This window comes from Thamnophis elegans, chromosome Z, assembly GCF_009769535.1.
Source record: "Thamnophis elegans isolate rThaEle1 chromosome Z, rThaEle1.pri, whole genome shotgun sequence".
In the NCBI taxonomy this organism is placed as follows: Eukaryota; Metazoa; Chordata; class Lepidosauria; order Squamata; family Colubridae; genus Thamnophis; species Thamnophis elegans.
The window spans coordinates 46054037-46075181 of NC_045558.1; the positions used below are offsets into that span (position 1 = coordinate 46054037).

Below are 21145 nucleotides of genomic sequence, written 5' to 3' on the forward strand. Positions count from 1 at the left end.
TCACTAGAAATGATAAATGTTACAAACAGAAAAGACATCAAAGCCACGCCATAATAGTGGGTAAGTGAATTCAATTGCTATTGTATTCCATCCATGGAAAAATAATAAAACTTCGCTTCAGACTCTTTCTTTTTTAATCAATGAACTACTTGGAAACTCTGCAGTGAATCCATGTCGAGTACTTTTTTTTTGTAGTGAAATATCCATTTTTTTTCGGTAACAGAATCTATAGTAGAACGCTTTCTCTTTTTGCCCTCCCTTTTCTAATTTCTTCCTTCCTCCTCTCCTTCTCCTCCCTTCTTCCCTTCCCTTTCTCCTACTTCTGCTCTTCCTTTTCCCCTTCTTACCCTCTCTCCTTCTCTTTCTCCCCCTTCCATCCTCCTCTCCTTACCTCTTTCTTCTTTCCCCCATTTTCCTTCCTTTCTCTCCTCCTCTCTCCCTTTCTTTTTCTATTATTGTTGGTGTATGTTTCAAAACTCAGTTTATATTTCCTTGGGATGGTATTTCCGCCAACCCAAATATAATTTAGTATCATTTCTTATTCTCTTACCTTCGCTAGTCTACCCTAGTTATGTTCCCCCACTTTATATTTCACTATTGAATATATACTTATATGTTTAATATTTTCTTTTCTGTTTTCCCCTTCTCCCCCCCTTTTCCATTTAATAGTGCGTCATCTGGGTACTTTATCTTCTCCCTACTTTCTTTTCTAGTTTGCTTTTTCTAGCCAGTCATAGAACCTTCCCCATGTCTTGAAGTACTCTGATTTCTCTTTATCCTTTGTTCATTGTCAACCTATTCATCTCTGCACAATCTAATATCTTTTTTATTATCTCTTCATCTGCTGATAGCTTATTTAATTTCCAATTTTGGGTAAACACAATTCTTGCTGCTGTAGTTACATGTATAATCAACTAAGTATCCACTTTCTTGAATTTCTTTGGGATAATACCTAGTAAAAATATATCTGGTCTCAATTGTAACATTTTCTTTAACCATACTCTTATTTTAGTCCAATATTTCTTTGCTTCTGCACATGTCCACCACATGTCATAGTATGAACCTATTGCTTGTTGACATTTCCAACATTTCGCTGACTTGTCTTTAAACATCTTAGCTAGTTTTCTTGGTGATATGTGCCAACTGTAAAACATTTTGTATAAGTTTTCTTTGTAAGCTGTTGGCATGGTTAATTTATAATTCCTTTCCCATAGTTGTTGCCACTTTTCTAGTTCAATCATATGGCCAAAATTCTTTGCCCAAGTTAACATTGTACCTTTTACCACTTCTTCTAGCATAGTTCTTAATAGGTAGCTATATAATTCCTTGATTATTCTTTCTCCCATTCTCATAAGTATCTTATCCAACTCTGAACTTCCTAAGTTAAAACCATACTCCCTTTTATCTTTTTCATATCTTGATTGTATTTGCAATTTGCAATTGTGAAAAACAACCTATATCAATCCCTTGTTTTTCTAATTCTTGTTTTTGTTTTAGTTCCCCCCTTTCTGTTAAGATATCTTTATATCTAATAATATTTTTCATACTACTAATATTTGGATGTGTCAATGCTTCCATTGTTGAAAGCTACATTGGTATTTCTGAATAATATTTCCCTTTTACTCTTTCCCATATTGTTAATAATCCATTCCTTACATGTCTTTGAAAATAGCCATGTGCCCTACTTTTATGAAACCACAAAAAAGCATGCCAACCCAATTGCAAGTCATGCCGCTCCAGTGTCAATAATCTTGTATTTCTCAGTAAAATCTATTCTTTCATCCAAGCTAGACCCACTGCTTGATAGTACAATTCCTAGTTTGGTAATCCAAATCTACCTTGAATCCTTGCATCTTATAACATTTTTATATTAATTCTTGCTTTTTTCCCCTTGTCACATATATTTCCCCACTATTTTGTTCATACTTTCAAAGAATTTTTTCTCTAGTTTTAGTGGTATTGTTTGGAACAGATATAACAATCTTGGTTATATATTCATCTTTACTACCGCTATTCTTCCCATCAGTGATAATTGTAGGTTTTCCCATCTTTCCAAGTCTATTTCTATTTGTTTTATCACCTTATAATAGTTATCTGTCTTTAGTGTTGCACCCCTTGATGTCAATTGAATCCCAAATGTTTCACTTTTTTCACCACTTGTATGTCCAGTTTCCCCATCCGCTCTCTTTTCTGTTTTTCTGTCATATTTTTCACCAGAATTTTTGTTTTATTTTTGTTAATCTTCAAACCGGCTGCTTCTCCATATTCTTCTATTATTTTAACTATTATTAACTATTAACTATTATTTTGGCCCTGTTCTATTGGATTCTCCATAATAAACACCAAATCATCTTGTAATTTATATTCTTTTTTCTTTACCCTCATACCTTTTACCTCTTTATATTGTTGTATTTCTCTATTCAAAATCTCTAGTGTCAGTATAAATTGTAATTGTGATAGTGGACATCCTTGTCTAGTTCCCTTCGTAATCGCTATCTTTTCTGTCATATCACCATTTACCATTACCTTTGCCTATTGGTTATTATATATAGTTTTAATCATATTTATACATCCCTCACCAAATCCCATCATTTGAAGTTGCATTATCATGAATTGCCAGTTCACATTATCAAAGGCTTTTTGAGCATCTAGAAACAACAACCCCATTTGTTTTTCTGGGTGGGCATATTTAATACATTCTGCATATTGTCTCTGTCTCTTGGGAAGAAATCCATTTTGGTCTATGTGTATAAATTCATTTAAAAGTCTCTTTATTCTTTCTGCCATTATTGATGCAAAAATTTTATAATCCACACTTAATAGTGAAATAGGTCTGTAGTTCTTTACTAGTTGTGAATCTGACTTTTCTTTTAGTACAAGCATTATATATGCCTCTGTCCATGTTTCTGGCATTTTTGCCTCTCTTAATAAGTTATTGAATAGTTCCAACATTACATTGCTTAATAGTTCTTGTAGTGTTTGGTACAGTTTTGCTGATAATCCATCTGGTCCTGGTGTTTTCCCCTTCTTTTACCTTTTGATGCCTTCTGTTATCATTACATCATTGTAATTGCATCATTGTAATTCTAATGCCTTCTTAAATTTTTCTGGGATTCTAGTTTTCTCTAAATATTATCTTATTTTCCCTTCTGGAACCCTCTCATGTTGATACAACTTATTGTAGAAGTTCTCAATTATTGTTCTCTTTTTTTTTCATTTAAATGTTGTATATTACCTTCTTCTTCATTTTCCTATGTCCCTTCCAAGTCATTGTTGTTGGATTATAAGCCCATGTGCTTATATCTGTGTCTATCTTAGTTGTTTTGAGCATCAGCTCTGTTGACAACCACATCATATCAATTCTTGACCACTATAAATGTCTATTCGAGTAGAATGTATATTTTCTTTCAGGTCTTCTTCTCCAAGCATCTTGCAAGTTTAATTTTTTCATCATTGTGAAAAATGTTTTAGGTAGAATTTTTCTTGGCCTCTTGTTCATCTTTGTAGATTTATAGTCTATTTCATTATTTACAATTGCATTAAAGTCTCCTAGTATACATATATCTTCATAGTCATATTCTGTTATTTTTTTTGTAATTTCCCAAAAAATTCTTCTTGTTTGGCATTTGAAGCGTATATTGTCACTAATAATATCTTTCTCATGTTCATCGTTATTTCCACCATTAGTATTCTCCCCTCCCATCTTCAAAAAATTTATTTGATTGTATTGTCTTTTTAATATATAATGCTATTCCCTTTTTGCTTTGGTCAGCCAGGGTCGTGTATAAATTACCAAGTTTTGCCTGTTCCAAAAATTTTCTACGTTGCTTTCTAATATGTACTTCCTGTAAACACATAATGTCCAATTTCAATTTCTTTAGTTTATTGAATATTCTTCTTCTTGTTGCCGAATTTAATCCATTTATATTAATGGAGATTACTTTTATTTCTTCCTCCATATCATTGGTTTATAGGTTTAGTTGATCTAATCATTCTTAACTCCTTCTGCTCCTTTGTCTCTTTGTCCCTTGCTCCTTCTCTTAGAGCTTTCGCTTCCTGTATTTTCTCCATCTCCCTTTGATCTTTCACCTTAGCTTCCTGGCATTTAGCTCCTCTCTCTTCTTTTACCAGCATTCCCTCCTGTGCTGCTATATTTTGTTCATAAAATAATTCTGCTTTCTCTAGTGTATCTAATCTGTACCTTTGTTCGTGCCAGTTTACCAAAATCCCTTCTAGAACAAGCCATCTAAAACTCACACCTTCTTTAATCAGACTCTTAGTCAAAAAGTGATATTCCTTTCTTATTTCTCTTACCTTCCTTGGAACTTGCTTCAACAATACTATTTCTCTAGATTTGTATTTTATTGTGGTATTTCTTGCTGCTTGCAATATTTCATTTTTAGGGTACTTTTTTGACAAATCTTACATGTACCTCTCTGGGCAAGTTGTTTCTCATTGCATATCTTGTATATATTCTAAAAGTCTCATCCTAGAGACATCCTCTGCCTAGAATATATTCCTTACTCATTTCTGTAGCCGCTGAGAGAGTTTCTGCAATCTTCTCTGCTAAATTCTCTCCTTTCTTTTCTTCTATGTTCTGGAGTCTTAGATAGAATTCGGATCTTTCCATCTCCCGCAATACATTGGCTCCTTCCTGTTTTTTATCAAATGTTGTCAGCCTATAATCCATCTCCTCCATTTTTTTCTCTGTTATCTCTGCCTTTTCTTCCACCTTCTGCAGTCTTTGTTCATTTCCCCCCATCATTTCCTTGACTTGTTTCAATTCGTCTTCCACTTTGCTGATTTTCTCTTCTACTCTGTTTATGTGCTCCTTGATATCCACGTGTATGTCTTGCAACATAATTTAGCTCCAAAATAGCTTTGTCTTGTTGTGTTCCTGTATCTGCTGGTTTCTGTGTCACTGAACCAGGTGGGGTAGCTGTTGCAGATGCATATGCTGTTATTTTCTTCATCTTGATATTTGGATCTGACATTGTTGTATTTAATTTGTAATCAAGTTTTGTAATCCAAAAAATAGGTTAGTAAATTAATTACTATAGTAGAACTCTTTATAACACCTATTTGCCTGCTGGCCTATAAACACATTCTTTTTGCTTATTGACATTCTGCTTTTTCTATTTTTTTGCATAGGTAAAGGAGATTTAATTGGAGCAAACCTCTCAATTAAGGACCAAGTGATTAAAACAAATGCTGATGTGAAAGCTCTAACCTATTGTGACCTCCAATGTATTATTCTCAAAGGACTTTTTGAAGTGTTAGATCTTTACCCAGAATATGCTCATAAGTTTGTTGAAGACATTCAGCATGATCTCACTTACAATCTTCGGGAAGGCCACGAAAGTGATGTAAGTAGTGTCAACATGACTGCTGCTATATCTAGTTTCAAAAATAGAACTTGTTTAGCAGTTCATTTATCAGAATAAACAAACTATCATTTTCTTGTGTTTGATAATTCAATTGCTGCTTAAGTTATTTATTTTTTAAGGTATCTAAGATTATTCTTTATAATAATTCCCTCTAGTGTGGGTTTTGTGCTCATATGCTTTTATTTTGCTATTATTTCCAGCTCCATTAAACATGAATTCAAAGTAATGTCAATATAAACTTTTTCATATCCTGCTGAAAAGCATAATGCAATTATTATCGCTGAAGGGACCTGTACTGACAACCTCATGGATTTTAGAGTAGAACCGCCATAATATAACAGGGTAAAATGTACCTGTTAGTATATTGTCATGGGAGAATCACAGTACAAAGGATGGCTTTTAAAGTGTAATGAACTCTTGCAACCTAAAAATCAATTTATTATTTGAAAATAGTCCACTCAAGAATGGGAAGGAGATTAGCTTTGTAGCTAGAGGGTCTGCAATTCCAATAAAACCCACTAGCCAGAAAAGATTAAAAGTAGGTTTTGGGAAGTAAAGAGATTTCTTCAAATCAAAATTGGCTTTTTGCTTTTCTTCCAGTTAAGCTGTACTCTGTGCCCCCAGAGTCTTAAGGGTTTCTCTGAAAGGCTCAAGGAATATTGTAACTAGTTTTTAATAGTAAGTTAGAGTCCATCTATATAAGCCATGGATTTTAGGTATCAGCTACACTCTGTTATATTTTTCTAGTAGTAGGATGAAATGTGTTAGAGGATACAGTAATATTTTGAGCATCTCAGGAACAGCTCTTATATTACTCCATAATGCTTGGCAACTGCTATAAATGTTCCAGTCATTGTCACTCCACTAACTTCAAAATATGGAAATATATAGGCGGGGATATGATGCAATGATTTCCTTCAGTTTCATCATCCCATCCTATTCCCAATAATCCCAAGAAAAAATAGTATCATCATCTTCTTGAACTAAATCTCAGTTTTAAGATTCAACATACATCAAGCAGTAATAAACCATTGTTATAAAAGAATAGGGAACCCATGACCACCTAATTTTGGTGAATCATAAATCCGAACAGACTTAACTAGCATGGTCTAAGCTGAGGAATGCTGGGAATTATTGTTTAGCAAGTTCTGGAAATTCATGTTCTTCCCGGGTTTGGAGAACTCAGGAGCTGTTCTCTGGTAATTGAAAGATGGAAATATACTGTAATAATACTCTAATTGTAAATCAGAATAGCAAGTAATGTTTATCACTAGTCAGACTAATTTGCTGTGAAATCAAAGTTGAAAAAGGTATATCATATCAGATATATAGATATGAAAGAACAAAATTATATCAAGTCTTACTCTCCCTGCTGATCTTTAATTGGGTTTTTATATCTGTTTTCCAACCATATAGATTTCTCTCTGGTATTTGTTGATCAGAACAAATTTGCATAAATGAATTGGCTAAATCTAAATCCAATTGCTTCATATATTTCAACCAGATAGCAGCAGGCTGATTTAGAGAAACCAGCTAGGTTGCAGCTGGGAATAGGTTGAATAGGGTGGGGCTACTCTCTAGAACCAGTTACAGGGCTATCTATTGGTATGAACAAAAACCTAAGGAGGTAAGAAAAATAGTATAATCGAAGCTTCACCTAATTTTTATGTACATCATATGTGCAACGTGATAAAAATAGGCAGAATTTTAATTTCACTGTTATGGCCATCATCTTGACTACTATATTTTTTGACATCCCTGTACTTACTTGATGCAATTTGCATCACACAGAACAAGTCAATATATGAACAATATGTGCATATTTTTATGCTTCCCAGGATTTGTCTCATGAAGAGTTTAAATCATGGAATTATCTTAATTGGTCTTTATGATTTTCAGTCCCTTTGAACAGATTGGTTCTTGCATTATGACAAAAATGGAACTGCCAGATGACCTGATCATATCTGCCAGTTATATTTTTAAAAGGATTTGTGCATAACATAATTTTTAAAATAAATATTGAACATATTAATCTGATTCAGAAGAAGCAGATTTGAAAAAGAAGTTACAAGATAAAAAAGAATATAAGCAAAAGTAAATAGATATAAGATGTACAAGTTATTAAATTAAGTACATATTCTCAGAATAATATCTGAGTTCTATATATTTAAATACATTAAATCATTTAGAATTACTGATCATTATTAAAAATGTGTTAGTGTACTCATTATTGTTGACAGTAATCAGTGTAGTACATCAAATGTAAATTAAAGTGAAAAAATAGTCATATCTAATAATCAATATAAATCCTACTCTTGTTTAACAAATTAGCCACAACTTAAATGTTAAAACATTAGGATAAGTAAAGTGCAAACCAATGTCTAGAATTAGAGTCCCAAATAATTTCCATGTTGAATTAAATTCTGTGTCAGATGTATTGTTCAAATACAATACAATATTCTTTGAAAGGACAGAGTATACAGAACAAGCCAATTTTAACTTCTCTGAGAAAACATACAAAATTAAAAAGATGAGCCAAGAGGCCCTGATGATACAAAGAAACAATAAAGTCCTAGTGGTTAGCAGACTTTGCAGAAGCCAGGATACCACCCATGTAGCATTTTTGTTGTGCTACTTTCCTGCGGATTATTGGGACAGTTGAAGACTAGAAACATTCTTTTTAAAGAAATGCACATGAGGAGATACATATATGCATTATTTCTATGTAGAATATATTATTTCTACAAGTCATTCCTATATTTATATTGGTGCTACAACAATTATGTTTGTGTCTATTAAAAACATCCTTTATTCCTACTCTGTCATTTCTAGGTTGTTGGGAGTGTTGATGGCTTTGCAAATTTTGATTACATCTAGATTGTATTTTTAAATTGATTGCTGGTAGAGTAGCACACTGAAATTACAGATACTTTTCTGCTTTCAGTGCTGCCAGGCTGCTTTAGTTCTACCAAGCTGCTGCTGCAGTCACGTGATCCTCATTTTCAATTTTCCGAGGCAGTTTCTCAGCCACTCTTGCAATCCCTTGCTTCCTTCCCACCCAACTGCAGTCACTTACCATCGTACTGGAAAGGGAATGGAAAGGAAGAGAGAGGGAAGTAAAGAAAGCATGGAAGAGAAGAAGGAAGTGGGAGAAGGGAAGAATAGGGAAGAAGGAACCAATACCACCCATCCCAGCTCACACCATCTGTCTGTGTACTCTTCCAGCCTAAGCTGCCTCTGTGCAGCTTCTGTAACCTGCACAGTACCTCTTACATATTTTCAAAAAAACAAAGGGACAAGATTGAATACATTATTCTTAATAAATGTTTTTGGGCTATTCAATCTAGATTAAATCATTAAATACAAGTGGCCTTCCCACATTGCCCACTAAATTTTCTGCTCATAACTGAGAATTTGTCTGAATCCCCCCCTCTCAAAATAAAGAACATTGGAATAAGCAAGCCATGTTAGTCTAGGAAGACAAAATAAATCTGGAAGTACTACTTCTCAGATTAATAACTACTATTATGCATTTAATAGCATATGTTATTCTGAAAAGGTGTTTGCAGGCGCTTTCAATTCCAGATGAAGGAGAAATAATCCAGTATTTTCTCAAGGACACGTCTCCCATTAATGATACTAGTAATGGTACTGAAAAAGCTCAGTGGAATAAGTTTCTTCATTATATTTCTTTAGGAGTAGGAAGCCAGAGGTGCTACAGATGATTGAAGAGATGCCTGAACAATTAAAGAAAGTACATTCACCTACAGTCTGCACTGTGCAGGAAGGCTATATTCCACCCATGAGAATTTCTCTGAAATGTTCTCCTTTGAAAGAAAGGATTTCTAAAGCAAATTGCTTTTCATCAAACTGAATGTGAACCGTTAGGGGGGAAATACAGGATAAATTATTTTTAATTTATCTTTAAGATGTTATGCTGTTTATTTATTTTTCAATAAAAGCTTCTAACCTCTGGATTAAAAAATCAGGGATGGCAAAATAAACGATTTGACTATGTTTAAGTCTTTGACAAAATTTAAAATAAGTTTGCAGATAGTCATTATTAACTATTCCTGGTTATGAAATTTTCTAATTCTGCTTGGATACCTGCTGTTTTGCTGACAATAACCTTGAATTAATTAGTTAGAAGACACCAAGTGAAATTAATAAGATACTCCAAGAAATGTAATTATTACACTTTCTCCTATTGCTACAAGTTGTAATTCATATATTAACACCAAGCACCATAGCGTTCTGAGTGACTCACAGATTTCAAATGCCACTCCACAAGTATTAATGAAGTCCCAAAGGATAAAAAACCTTGGGGAAAGACACTACTCCTTTGCCTTCAGTTCAGTTGGATACTATCAATATATATGATTTTGTGGTGGAATAGAGGGCTAACTTGGATAAGTAAGCTACATCTATGGATTTGATGCTTATTCAGAATGATCCATTTCTCACATATTTGAAAAATGAGACTGCATGCCATGTACTGCTTCCTCTGCACTAACAAAATAAGCCATTTGAAGTAGAAAAAATAGTATTTGTGTAGGGTTGAACTTTATTGCATTTTATTTCATTTTTTTCCATTTTTATGTTGAAAATAATTGTTGGAAAGGAAAGAACAGGTATACCTTATGGAATGTTTCAGTTGTTTAATTGATTATTGCTTTTCTCAGGACATTCTTTTCAGTTGTGTTTTCTGTGTTACTTGTGTTTAATATTGCATCTTGTCAGACACCCAGATTACAACAATTTAATGAATAAATAAGCAAAATTCTCATCGGTGGAAAGGATGCTGGTCTTTACTTAAGTGATGAAATGACCAAGGGATTTGATATACACTCAGTCTTTCATTCTATTATCTTCTTTCCAGCAATCTGAGATTTCTCAATTTATTACACTTCAGTTAACTCTGGAGGAAACACATCTAAAAGAAATTCCTCTCTGGAATGCTTTCCCTGGAATGCTTTCAAACCAGAAAGGGATGGTGGTGATAAAGGAGGCTCCAAAGCACTGAAGACATTGCTGGGGGGGAGGGGAATAACCACCACCACTAACATTGAAAGAAGTTCCATTGTTCATGTGTGTAACCAAAATTGGAGAAAAATATGAGCTATGTTTATATGGGCAGGTGGCTAAAAATTCTAGGAGATGTCATCTGAGTGCATCTGAAAGTTATCAAATGGGGAAAAATGAGACACATTATGCAAAATTATATAATGTGTGATCTCATGACAGTAAGAAGTCTGTTGGGTTGAAGGATGATTTCACCTAGATTGTATTTATTTATTTTATTTATTTATTTATTTATTTATTTATTTATTTATTTATTTATTAGACTTATATACCGCTTCATAGGGCTTTCAGCCCTCTCTAAGCGGTTTACAAATTTTTTTAGCAAATTGAGTCAGCAACTTGCCCCCACAGTCCGGGTCCTCATTTCACCCACCTCGGAAGGATGGAAGGCTAAGTCGACCTTGAGCCGGTGAGATTTGAACCGCTGAACTGCAGATCACAGTCAGCTAAAGTGGCCTGCAGTACTGCACCCTAACCACTGCGCCATCTCGGCTCTTATTATATTATTATTATTATTATTATTATTATTATTATTATTATTATTATTATTATTATTATTATCTTATGTATTATATTCTAGGTAGCCATTGTGGACAAAAATGCTGTAAATTGGTAAATAGCTGATATCAAATTTCTATTCAGTAACTGCATAAATGCTTAACATGTTTCCTGGAAAGAACTACTGTGTTTCCCCAAAAATATGACATGTCCTGAAAATAAGGCCATGCCACATTTTTCTGGTAGGCAAAAATATACGCCCTCCCCCACATATAAGCCCCCTGGACAACTCCCTACTTCCAACCAGGCAGAGCACAGCGCACCAACCTAGTGGTATCCCGAAGGTGCCAAGCCACAGAAACTGGGAGGGATGCAAAGGTGATCGCATTGCTTGGTGCCTTTAGGATACCACCAGGGTGGGGAGTAGCACTGTGCCCAGCTGTAGAGGGGGGTTGCCGGGTGGCTGCTCTCTTGCAAGCTGGCTCCGAAAGAGCCTGGCACAGTAGCCACCCAGCAAACCCCCTTTCCAGCCAGGCACAGTGCCATTCACTGACCTAAGTATATCAGCAATACGTGTGAACACATGTTCAACGGCACCCAGCTCCCATGGCTTGGCGCCTTCAAAATGCCAGTGAAAGGCTCTCTGCATGGCTGGAGAGGGGGGTTGCATAAGCAGCTGTTCTGGTCTCACTCACGCACCTCTCAGCCTCATGATGCCCTGGCCCAGCTCTCCCCACAGAGCCAGAGCACCGCCGCTGCCACCGCCATCCCAGCATGGCTTTTTTGGCAGCATCCAAACCAAGTCTTCCAGCAGTGGCCGCTCTGGGCGTATGCTCTATGGTTGTGGGCCAGCTGCCAGCAGAGTGTTCAACCATAGAGTGTATGCCCAGAGCAGCCACTACTGGAAGACTCGGTTTGGAAGCTACTGAAAAAGCCATGCTGGGATGGCAGTGGCGGTGGCAGCAGTGGAGGTGCCCTGGTTCTGCAGGGAGAGCAACAGCGCAACACAGCCATTCACCCATGAGGCTGTGCCCAGCTCTCTGGGAGCCCGCTTGGAAAAGAGAAGACACCCGGCAACCCCAAAACAATAAACCCTCCCCTCATAAAAAGGCCCAAGCCATATTTTGTAGGTAAAAAGAAAATAAGACCCTGTCTTATTTTCAGGGAAACACAGTAGAAAAGCAACAGAATAACCTGTCTTAAAACTTAAAAAGTTTTAAAGAGGATAACTAAACATAGGCAATGGAAGATGACATGGTTTGTTTCAAGAAATTGCAAGTCTTATCTCTAAATTTAAACTTACACTGTTACCTGTTTTAGCCTTGGAGTGTAAATGTACTTGGAGAGCTGCAAAGAATTAGATGTTTTTTTTAAAAAAAAATTATAATACTTTATTTATTTCATTGACATATTTATACAAAGGACATAACTTTAAATATCTTAACTCATACATACACCATCTCTTTTGCATTAATATCTCCAGTTTTAATATACCCTTTGACCACTTTCTCTATAAATGTTCATTATGAGCATGCTGTGAAATGGGGCGATGAAGTACTTTTTTACTTGCTGTAATTCTGCCTCCAGCAACAATAAAAAAGGGTTTATTGAATAATCAACAATTGACTGAGTTTCATAAACAAGTGCTTACATTTACATATTACAGATGGATCGCACCATATAATAGATTTGATTGGGAACAGGATTAAGGAGTGGATAGTTTGCAAGTAAACATGCTGTGAGGCGTTATCTATTATCTAATACATTGTTTGAATTAGGCTTTTAAACATAACCGCAATATAGCTAGCAATTGCTTTTGTCAACCAGATTTAGGGTTAGCTTGTTTCATGAACATAGTTAGCCTGCTTGATCATCCTAGTTCAAATACAAAGTTGGAGTCTTTGTTTGCAACTGACTCTGCATTTCTTAGCACAAATGACTTCCAGCATACACTCTTTTTGCTTTCAACTCAAAGACATCAAGCTAAAACAGCTGCCACTTGAGTTTAGTCCATATTTTTTGCTTCCCAGCCTGTCAAGTGCAAAGAATAAGGATTTGTAAGGTTGTAGCATAAAAAATGTATTCAAGCTTATAAGTATCTGGTCAACTAAAATTCAATAATAAAATTGGTGCCAGATAAGGGTCAATGGAGTTCAGGAGAGGTTGGACTTGGAGTACTTGTGGTAAAGCCATGACTCTAAGCTGATGATGGGATTAATTCTGGCAGTCCAGCTCTGCAAGCTCATCTTGAACACATTCCCTTTTTTGGGTCTCTGGGAATGGAGGCAGGAGGACAGGCAGTCATTGTATAAGGGAGATAACACTATCCTTATTCATTCCACAATGACTCCAATGTCCAATCCTGCTCAAGCAATCAGTTGTTTGTTGTATGTTAAAAAGTAAACCAGAAATGGCAATCTGCCAACTACCACAAGGTTGTTAGGGACCTTAAAAGGTGATTGCACTGATATACACGCCATCAGTTTCCTTGATGTTTTGCTTCCAAATCACTAGATAAGTAATTTACTTCAATTTATGCCAGATAGGCCCTGACATTGATGCAAAGTTGGCCTTTGGATTAGCAACAGTATATTAATGTTTCAAACTCTTATGTTTAGTAAAATATATCTTTTAAGGAATCAATCATTTAGTGTGCAACATATCTGAGAATGCAAGAAATGTATCAAAATGTTTATCAAAAGTAGTTAACATTGCCCAATGTATCTGAGAAGGAGGGGAGGCACTTGGGAAATTTCTGTTCCATTTAACTGAAATAGATATTTGAACTGATCAGATTTTGGGGATGCTTCAAACTGATAAATTAAAAATGTTATTAAAATCCGCATACTAGATTAATACTGAAACTCTGCTGGTAATTGAAATAATAACAAAGTTTGGGTATATTAGTTTTAGCTTTTCAACCAGTCAGAATTTTCTCTTTGATTCAGCTCATTTTCTAGGATTATGATTGAAGCATCTGATTATAAAGCTTAACTAGAGGGTTGTGGTATACGTGCATGTATGTGTGTTATTTGTGTGTGTGTGAGGAAATCCACAAGCTTACAAAGCTGCTTATCTATGTTTTAAAAACATGGTACCCGAGAGGCTGTAATGCACAGAAAAACTTATCTTAGCTCCATTTTTTTGCATTGTAATGCAATTCTGTTCTACAGGCATTGCTATTACAAAATTAACTGCAGTATCTCAAGAGCCTTAAGTGGATTGCAGCACAATATAGGATGGGAGGGAGGGAGGGAGGGAGGGAGAGAAGGAAGGAAGGAAGGAAGGAAGGAAGGAAGGAAGGAAGGAAGGAAGGAAGGAAGGAAGGAAGGAAGAAAGAAAGAAAGGATTGTACAACTAAAGGGCAAGTAATCAATGTTCTCAGATATCCAAAGAATCATTAAATTGCTTTCCTGTTTTAAAGAGCTACAAGCTTTAATTTTCAGATTATGGCAGGATAAACTACAGTCAAGAAGTAGAAAACAACCTCCAGTCTGTATAGAAGATAAAACAATATAAATGAAGTTTCTGTCACTTTTATACTGAAGGGAGAGTTGGAAGACTGCTGCCTAATAAAGTCTAAACTGTCTCCATCTCACTGAGACTGTTTTGTCAAAGAAGTGCTCTTTGATAGCTGTGTTGTCTGCAACATTGAGCTCTAACTTGCATGAGGCTTGTTTATGTCTGTGTACAACAGTCCCAAGATTTGAGCTTGGCTGGTTCTGTTTTTGCCCATAGAATGCTGATATTCCTACAAAAGCAAGAGAATGATCTTTCTGATATACAGTGGTTTAATTGATTAATTAAGTGCAATCCAGGTGTTGCTCACGGTTAGCAACTACATTGATGGATTTTCTCTATGACAATTTGCCCCTAACTTAAGTCTTTCAGGTTTTCAAATGAAGCATTCATAGCCACTATAACTGAATTCATCCAACTTGTTCCTGGCCATCCCCATCTTCTCTCAGGTCTACATTTATCAGCATTGGCAATTTGGTAGTAATTATTATATATAAAACTTCCTTTTCTACAACTATTGCATATGTTTCAGCAGAAATACTGTTTGGACCAGAAAGTGTGTCTTGCTTTATCTCAGGATTAGTAAAATGGTGACCTTAGGAGATACCCCTGGTAAACATCTTCAAAATCCAAAATAATATTTAAAAGTAAATGTATTTGAGAGACTAGGGAGATCAGAGAAAAAACATGTTATAAGAAGAGAGTTAGTAAGACAAAAATATGGGGATACTGAAAAAGACATTCTCAGTCTTGATACTAAAACTGACTTATCCAGGAGTTAAATGTCTATGAATTCATCCATTTATGAGAAACAAAGGGTTATCTGAGGACATTGGAAGCACACCAATCTCCTTTTTTAGATAAACACCTGTGCAAAAAAAAAGCACAGGAAAAAAAGTTCTAAAATTAAGAAGGGATTTATAACAATTTCTCCAAACATCTAATTGTCCAATTATGCTTTAATAACTTCACTATAAAATATAATTATCGATTGAAATATAAAAGAAACTGCATTTTGTTCTTTTTAAATTTACACCATTTTTTATTTGCTAATACTAAGGAGCAGCTGGAGTGAGGCATCAGCTTTGTGTTATCTTACCCATTGGAGAGCATAACAAAGCAACAGAATAGAACAGACGCTACAGTACAGACAGAGCAAGCTGATGAAGTAAAAATTAAAATTCAGAAGGTGCTCGACTGGGAAATTATCTTGAGAATATTATATTCAATTATTGACTTTAGTTACATTAATAATTCTAACTCACCTAAGAGGTCCTTCAGATTGTATATCTCTCAATAGAATGCAAGTACAGGATTTACATATTTCATTAAAAAAATCACTCTTTCCTACTTGAAGAAAAATTGGAGAGATGAGCATGTATGAGTCATTAAGCTTTTAGGTAATACAATAATCCCTTGTCATACGCTCCTGTAATTTCCATTACCACACAGGGGGGAAACTATCCTCAGGTTCAAAGCGTATGGCATTTGATCTACATACTATTAACAAGGTTCACAAACAAAAATGGTTGCAGTTTTTAAAAAAATATTAACCACATTAGCATCCCAGTTTAAGTGTAAATCTAAGTGTAAGGCTCATTTTTATTTGTGCATATTTGTAATGGCATAGAAACATGCAGAACACAAAGCAAAGAATTTAGTATATATTTTAGATGACACTTCACAAATCCTTCTTTAACATTTTATTTAAAATGTGACATGATTGCCTATTTGGTACAATGCTCTTAATATACTGTACTTTAAAAAAGACCCAAAGTAATAAAAATCAAGGACAAAGTAAGACATCTGCTTTCCAATAATTGAATCAATAACAATACAATATCAGTCAAAACTATAAATTATTTAATATAAAGCATAAATCTGAAAGAAAGTCGTGAAAAGTCAATGATTCTTGGCAGTTTTATTGAAGCTTTGGGAGAAGCCAGTACAAAAAAAAAAAGATTTTCTTCTTCAAACTCAGGGAGTGGATTGCTCCTCAGAAGCTAGTTAATGAATAATTTAAAATATAAATCAAAAATTGATAGTCAGCCAATGCAAGACACTTACAACATACTGTAAGTGTTCATATCAATACTCAGATGCCATATTCTGTGCCAGTTAGATTTTCCAAACCATAAACAGAGCACTTACAGGGATATAGCATGAATGTCACTAATGGAGGTATATGAATGGATAAATAGATTTTTGGCCTTATCTTATTTCCAAACATATTTTCTATGTTCCTTACTGATTTAAGATGGCTTTGCTTGATATCCATCAGATCCATCTTTAAAAAGTTTATTTATGAGCAAGTCAATCAACATGAACAAGAAAATGTCTTAAAATCACACTGTTCACCTGGGCAGTTCCCAAGAAATAAGCAATAGTTAATTCATAGGATTAGATCCAAGACATTTTGCTGCCTGAAATAAAGACCATGATGATATCTGTCTTTAATCCATGAAAAGGCAGAGATAAAAAAGAATTTGAATTGTGGTTCAATGATCGCATGATTGTATTTCTAGGCTAAATAGTACACACAACTCATATATTTAGTGGATACAGAGAAGATGTATATGCTAAACATAGATCCCCTTAACAAGTACCAGATAAAGTTCTATCTTGTTTTTTACTATTTCACTTCACTAAGAAATTACTTCAAGATGAGTGTAAGATCTCTCCATTCACCATAAATACAACCCTCCTAACAAAAAAAGGAGCTTTGGTATAAATTGCAAGTCCATTACTTTTTAGTTTTTCACTTTCTGCAAAAATATTTTATTACTGTCAGAAAGAAATTTGAAAGGCATTGGACGTGAGATTTCCCTTTTACATCATGCTCAAAATTCATTCTGGAAACCACTCGTGTGTACAAATTCTGGTATTCGCCATTTCCTCTATCTGTTGTTCTTTCAGGTAATCACCAGATTATCAAACAAGTCTTCCATCTGTCAGGTATGAATGTCCACTTTTAATATGAGATTACCTATATAATTAACCCCAATCCCTTCTGGGGAAAAAATGGATACTGTTTTCAGAATCTACCAGGGACTGGATTTTTTTTAAAAGGACCTTATATTTAATTGATGTAATTAAGCCAGCATGGATAAGCTTGTGTATTTGCATGTACCATTGCTACCCTTCCCATTTGAAATTTAAACTCTGCATGTTTGCCTATTAATATATGTGGACCAATTTTTATGTACAAAATCCTTTTAGTTGAAAGTCTGTCTCATTTCATGGTACTATGTGGTTATTTGCCTGTTGGTTCTAATGTTTATCCTTTGCATTGTCTATATGACTGTCAAATCTGAAGTATTAGGTTTTCCAGGGTTCCTAAGCAAGGTATTCTTAATGTCATATTAAATCAAAATATCAAGTTCAGCATCTTGAATGCTTTGAGAAAAAAGGAAGTACTTAAAATTTACAACACAGCCTCAAAGTGGCTGAACTGAAGACAGTTTTCAAATGATCTGAGTAATATTTACAAATGAACTGGTTAATACTTACAAATATAAATCAAAATAAGTAAATATTTCTTTCCATGCAGGAATTTTCAGATGAAATTAGATCATTTCAGATGAGGCCTAGATAATGTGTTATGATTTTCGGTATATAGGCTGTATTTCAAACTCTATTTATATAGATTCAACCAAAAAGAAAAGTGTAATCTGGAATGATGCTTTCCATCCATAGACAAATCCCCATATTTCAGTACATATAACAAACACAAACAAGTATCTTGGCCCTAAATCCTAAATATAGCATTAGGGTTAAATAGTGAGGGTTATCAGATCTGGACTGTAAAATTCCAGACAATCACCACATGGGAGCAAATGACTAGAATTTCCTATTTTTTCTACTGTCTTTCAATGGCTACATTATAGTACATTATAACCATCTAGTGAGTAAAAAAAGAAAGACATTAAATGCATAGAAATATTAAAATCTGCCTATTTTTGGATCAACTTATCAGTCCTTCTAACCCAGAATTATCAGCACCATTGGCACAATTTTCCATGATTTTAGATAGGACTTTAAGTCTTATCTGGAGATACCAGTTATTTAAACTGGGCTTTCCTTTTTGCACAGAATAAGCTTTGTAGTGCTGTGCATGCTTCTAAAATGATTCAGAAGTAGTGCTGCTTTAATCCCTCCACATGCAAAATGTTTCTGCTGCTCATTAAACCAGCCTGGCTTTTTAAATTTTCCATGTAACTCAGGGAGGGAGTGGAGGAGAGAGATGATAACGTTTTAAGGAACCCAATCAGCAAAGTTAATACAGCTATTAAAACACCAGGACCATGTTTTCAGTCTACTACAGGAAGCTGAAAAGAGTTTATCCATTTTAATTAATGGCAGAAAGGTCCCCCACTCTCACCTGCATGAAGTCCAAAGCATTTAATCTACCAGGATCCACAATGCTCACAGTCAGCAAAACAGAGTATTGTCTGATGCAGGCTCCGCCTTTTTGTATGTGCAGCAACATGGCACTCTCCACCCACCATATTGCCAATTTTGACACTGCTATAAATGCCACCTGCCTAACCTGAATCATTTCAAAGCATGTTTGGTCCCCATGTTCTGTTCTGCACATGCTTTCTCTTCCTCCTCCTCCTCCTCCTCCTCCTCCTCCTCCTCCTCCTCCTCCTCCTCCTCCTCTTCTTCTTCTTCATCATCATCATCTCCTCCTCCTCCTCCTCCTCCTCCTCCTCCTCCTCCTCCTCCTCCTCCTCCTTCATTAGATTTAACCTGGATACCAAGTACTGATTTTTACATTAGCATGCTAATGTATTTGAATACGTTAACAATTTAAGATGAATGTTGCTGGCTATAATTCGATATAAGTTTCACAGTCTTTTTTTTTCTAGCTAAATAACTTTTAATCAGAGTAACATGACCCCTATTCATTTGTCCATCCATTGTCATGATGCTATGGAAATTAGAATTGTAATTGAATTATAGTGTGTATGCAGAGTTAGAAATATATACATATAGATTAAAAACAATGCAAGTTTTGGATTAGATTTTAAACTTTTAGCAAAAATCCACTTCAAAAAAGTTTGTTTACCCTTCTTTATTATTTTTATCAATAAACTCAAGAGCACAATTTTATTATTCCCCCTATTTTCACCATAATAGAAACCCTGTGAAATTAGTTGGGCTGAGACAGAGTGATTGACCCAATCACCCAGTTGTTTTCAAGCCTAAGGTGGTGCTACAACTTACAGTCTCCCACCTCTAGACCTGGTGTCTTAACCACTAGACTAAACTGGCTCTTTTAATGTCTATTTTACATATTAAGAAAACTGGAATTGAAGCCATTTTATTTTTCTTTAGAAGTACCGGAAATTGTCATAACCTAATGTATTTTGTAAGTTACTTGTTAATACAAAGAAAGAGAGGAATCTTTGCCATTTCCATAAAAACACCCTCATACAAATATGCTATTTAAGGATTGAACAGGTCTTCACAAACTATTGTTATAGTATTTGGTTAACTGTTGCATTTAATGAGTTTATAATACAGTGTGGAGTGTATAAGAAATGGGTACAGAAAATGACACAGAGTTCATTGAAAGAACTAAGGTTATATGTAATTTTAAACCAAATTCCATTTGTAGCATTAGTCATCTTAACATACAAATGTTACCACTTTGATTCCTGCATTTCACAATATCTCTGTTTTGAATTATTTTTCATGAATACTCACAAATTGTAATGAGACATTTTGCTATTCAGCACTACTATATTATTTTAGTAAGCTATCAACCTTTCTGCAGAGAATCTTAATATAGCCTGAAATACAACCAATTGTACTTTTTCTCAAAGAGGCCATTCACCTGCTATTAGTATCATGGAAGGTTCTGGTTTATGCTTATGCTCCCTTTGTTCAGGATATGAAGACCTGGAATACGGAACAGGATTTAAGGGGCTGTCCCAATTAGAAAGCAACTCCTCCCAGTGCATTCGTCTATATTAATTCTTTTTTTTTTTATTTAACAATTATATAATGGCTACCTCATGCTACTTCAAATGAAATGCAAGACTAATTAAAATGTTGATTATAAATTGTTATTTTCATGTTGATCTCTTTTACAGCTTGGATTTGTTTTAGGACATATGGGGTTTTTTATCGTAACAAAACATGACCAGACATAGAAAGTTGGTCTGATTGCATGTGCCAGGATTTATTATCATTGACTATATGAAGAAACCCATTCACCAGGCCAATATTCCCCTGGTCTGCTGTTTATTGTCTTTCATCTTGCTATTGCCACTTGTCTACTTGCCTCCCCAAAGCAACTGAATATTAATGGAAGGGGCATCTTGTCTTCTTCCTCTCCTCTCTATTTGCATACATTATGAATTGAGTTTAAAAGGAAAGAATAACAACATAGGAATAGATAAACAAACAAGAGCAATGAAAGTTAATTTGTCCACACATTTAAATTGGAGTCAATGATGCTGTAAAGACAGGATATAAAGCTTTAATTTTTATTATTGAGGATATAAATCTATTAGAAGGCACTTGTTTAGTTTGAGCTAAAATTATAAAGCATTTCCAATTAATGCATTGATTCTTTTCGGAGATATGTTTCATATGTACTTCATTCTTTTAAAAAATTCCCCAAAACTGATAAATGCATAGAAACATTT

At 34.8% G+C, this 21145-nt stretch overlaps 1 protein-coding gene across 1 annotated transcript in view; it reads left to right on the plus strand.

Moving 5' to 3' along the window:
- The window catches only part of KCNH8 (potassium voltage-gated channel subfamily H member 8), a 215977-nt gene that overhangs the window by 173974 nt on the left and 20858 nt on the right, over window positions 1-21145 (plus strand). The window contains exons 11-12 of the mRNA XM_032237738.1: window positions 5152-5366; window positions 17403-17441. Of these exons, the coding sequence (XP_032093629.1) occupies window positions 5152-5366; window positions 17403-17441 (254 nt within the window). The remainder of the gene's footprint in view (window positions 1-5151; window positions 5367-17402; window positions 17442-21145) is intronic.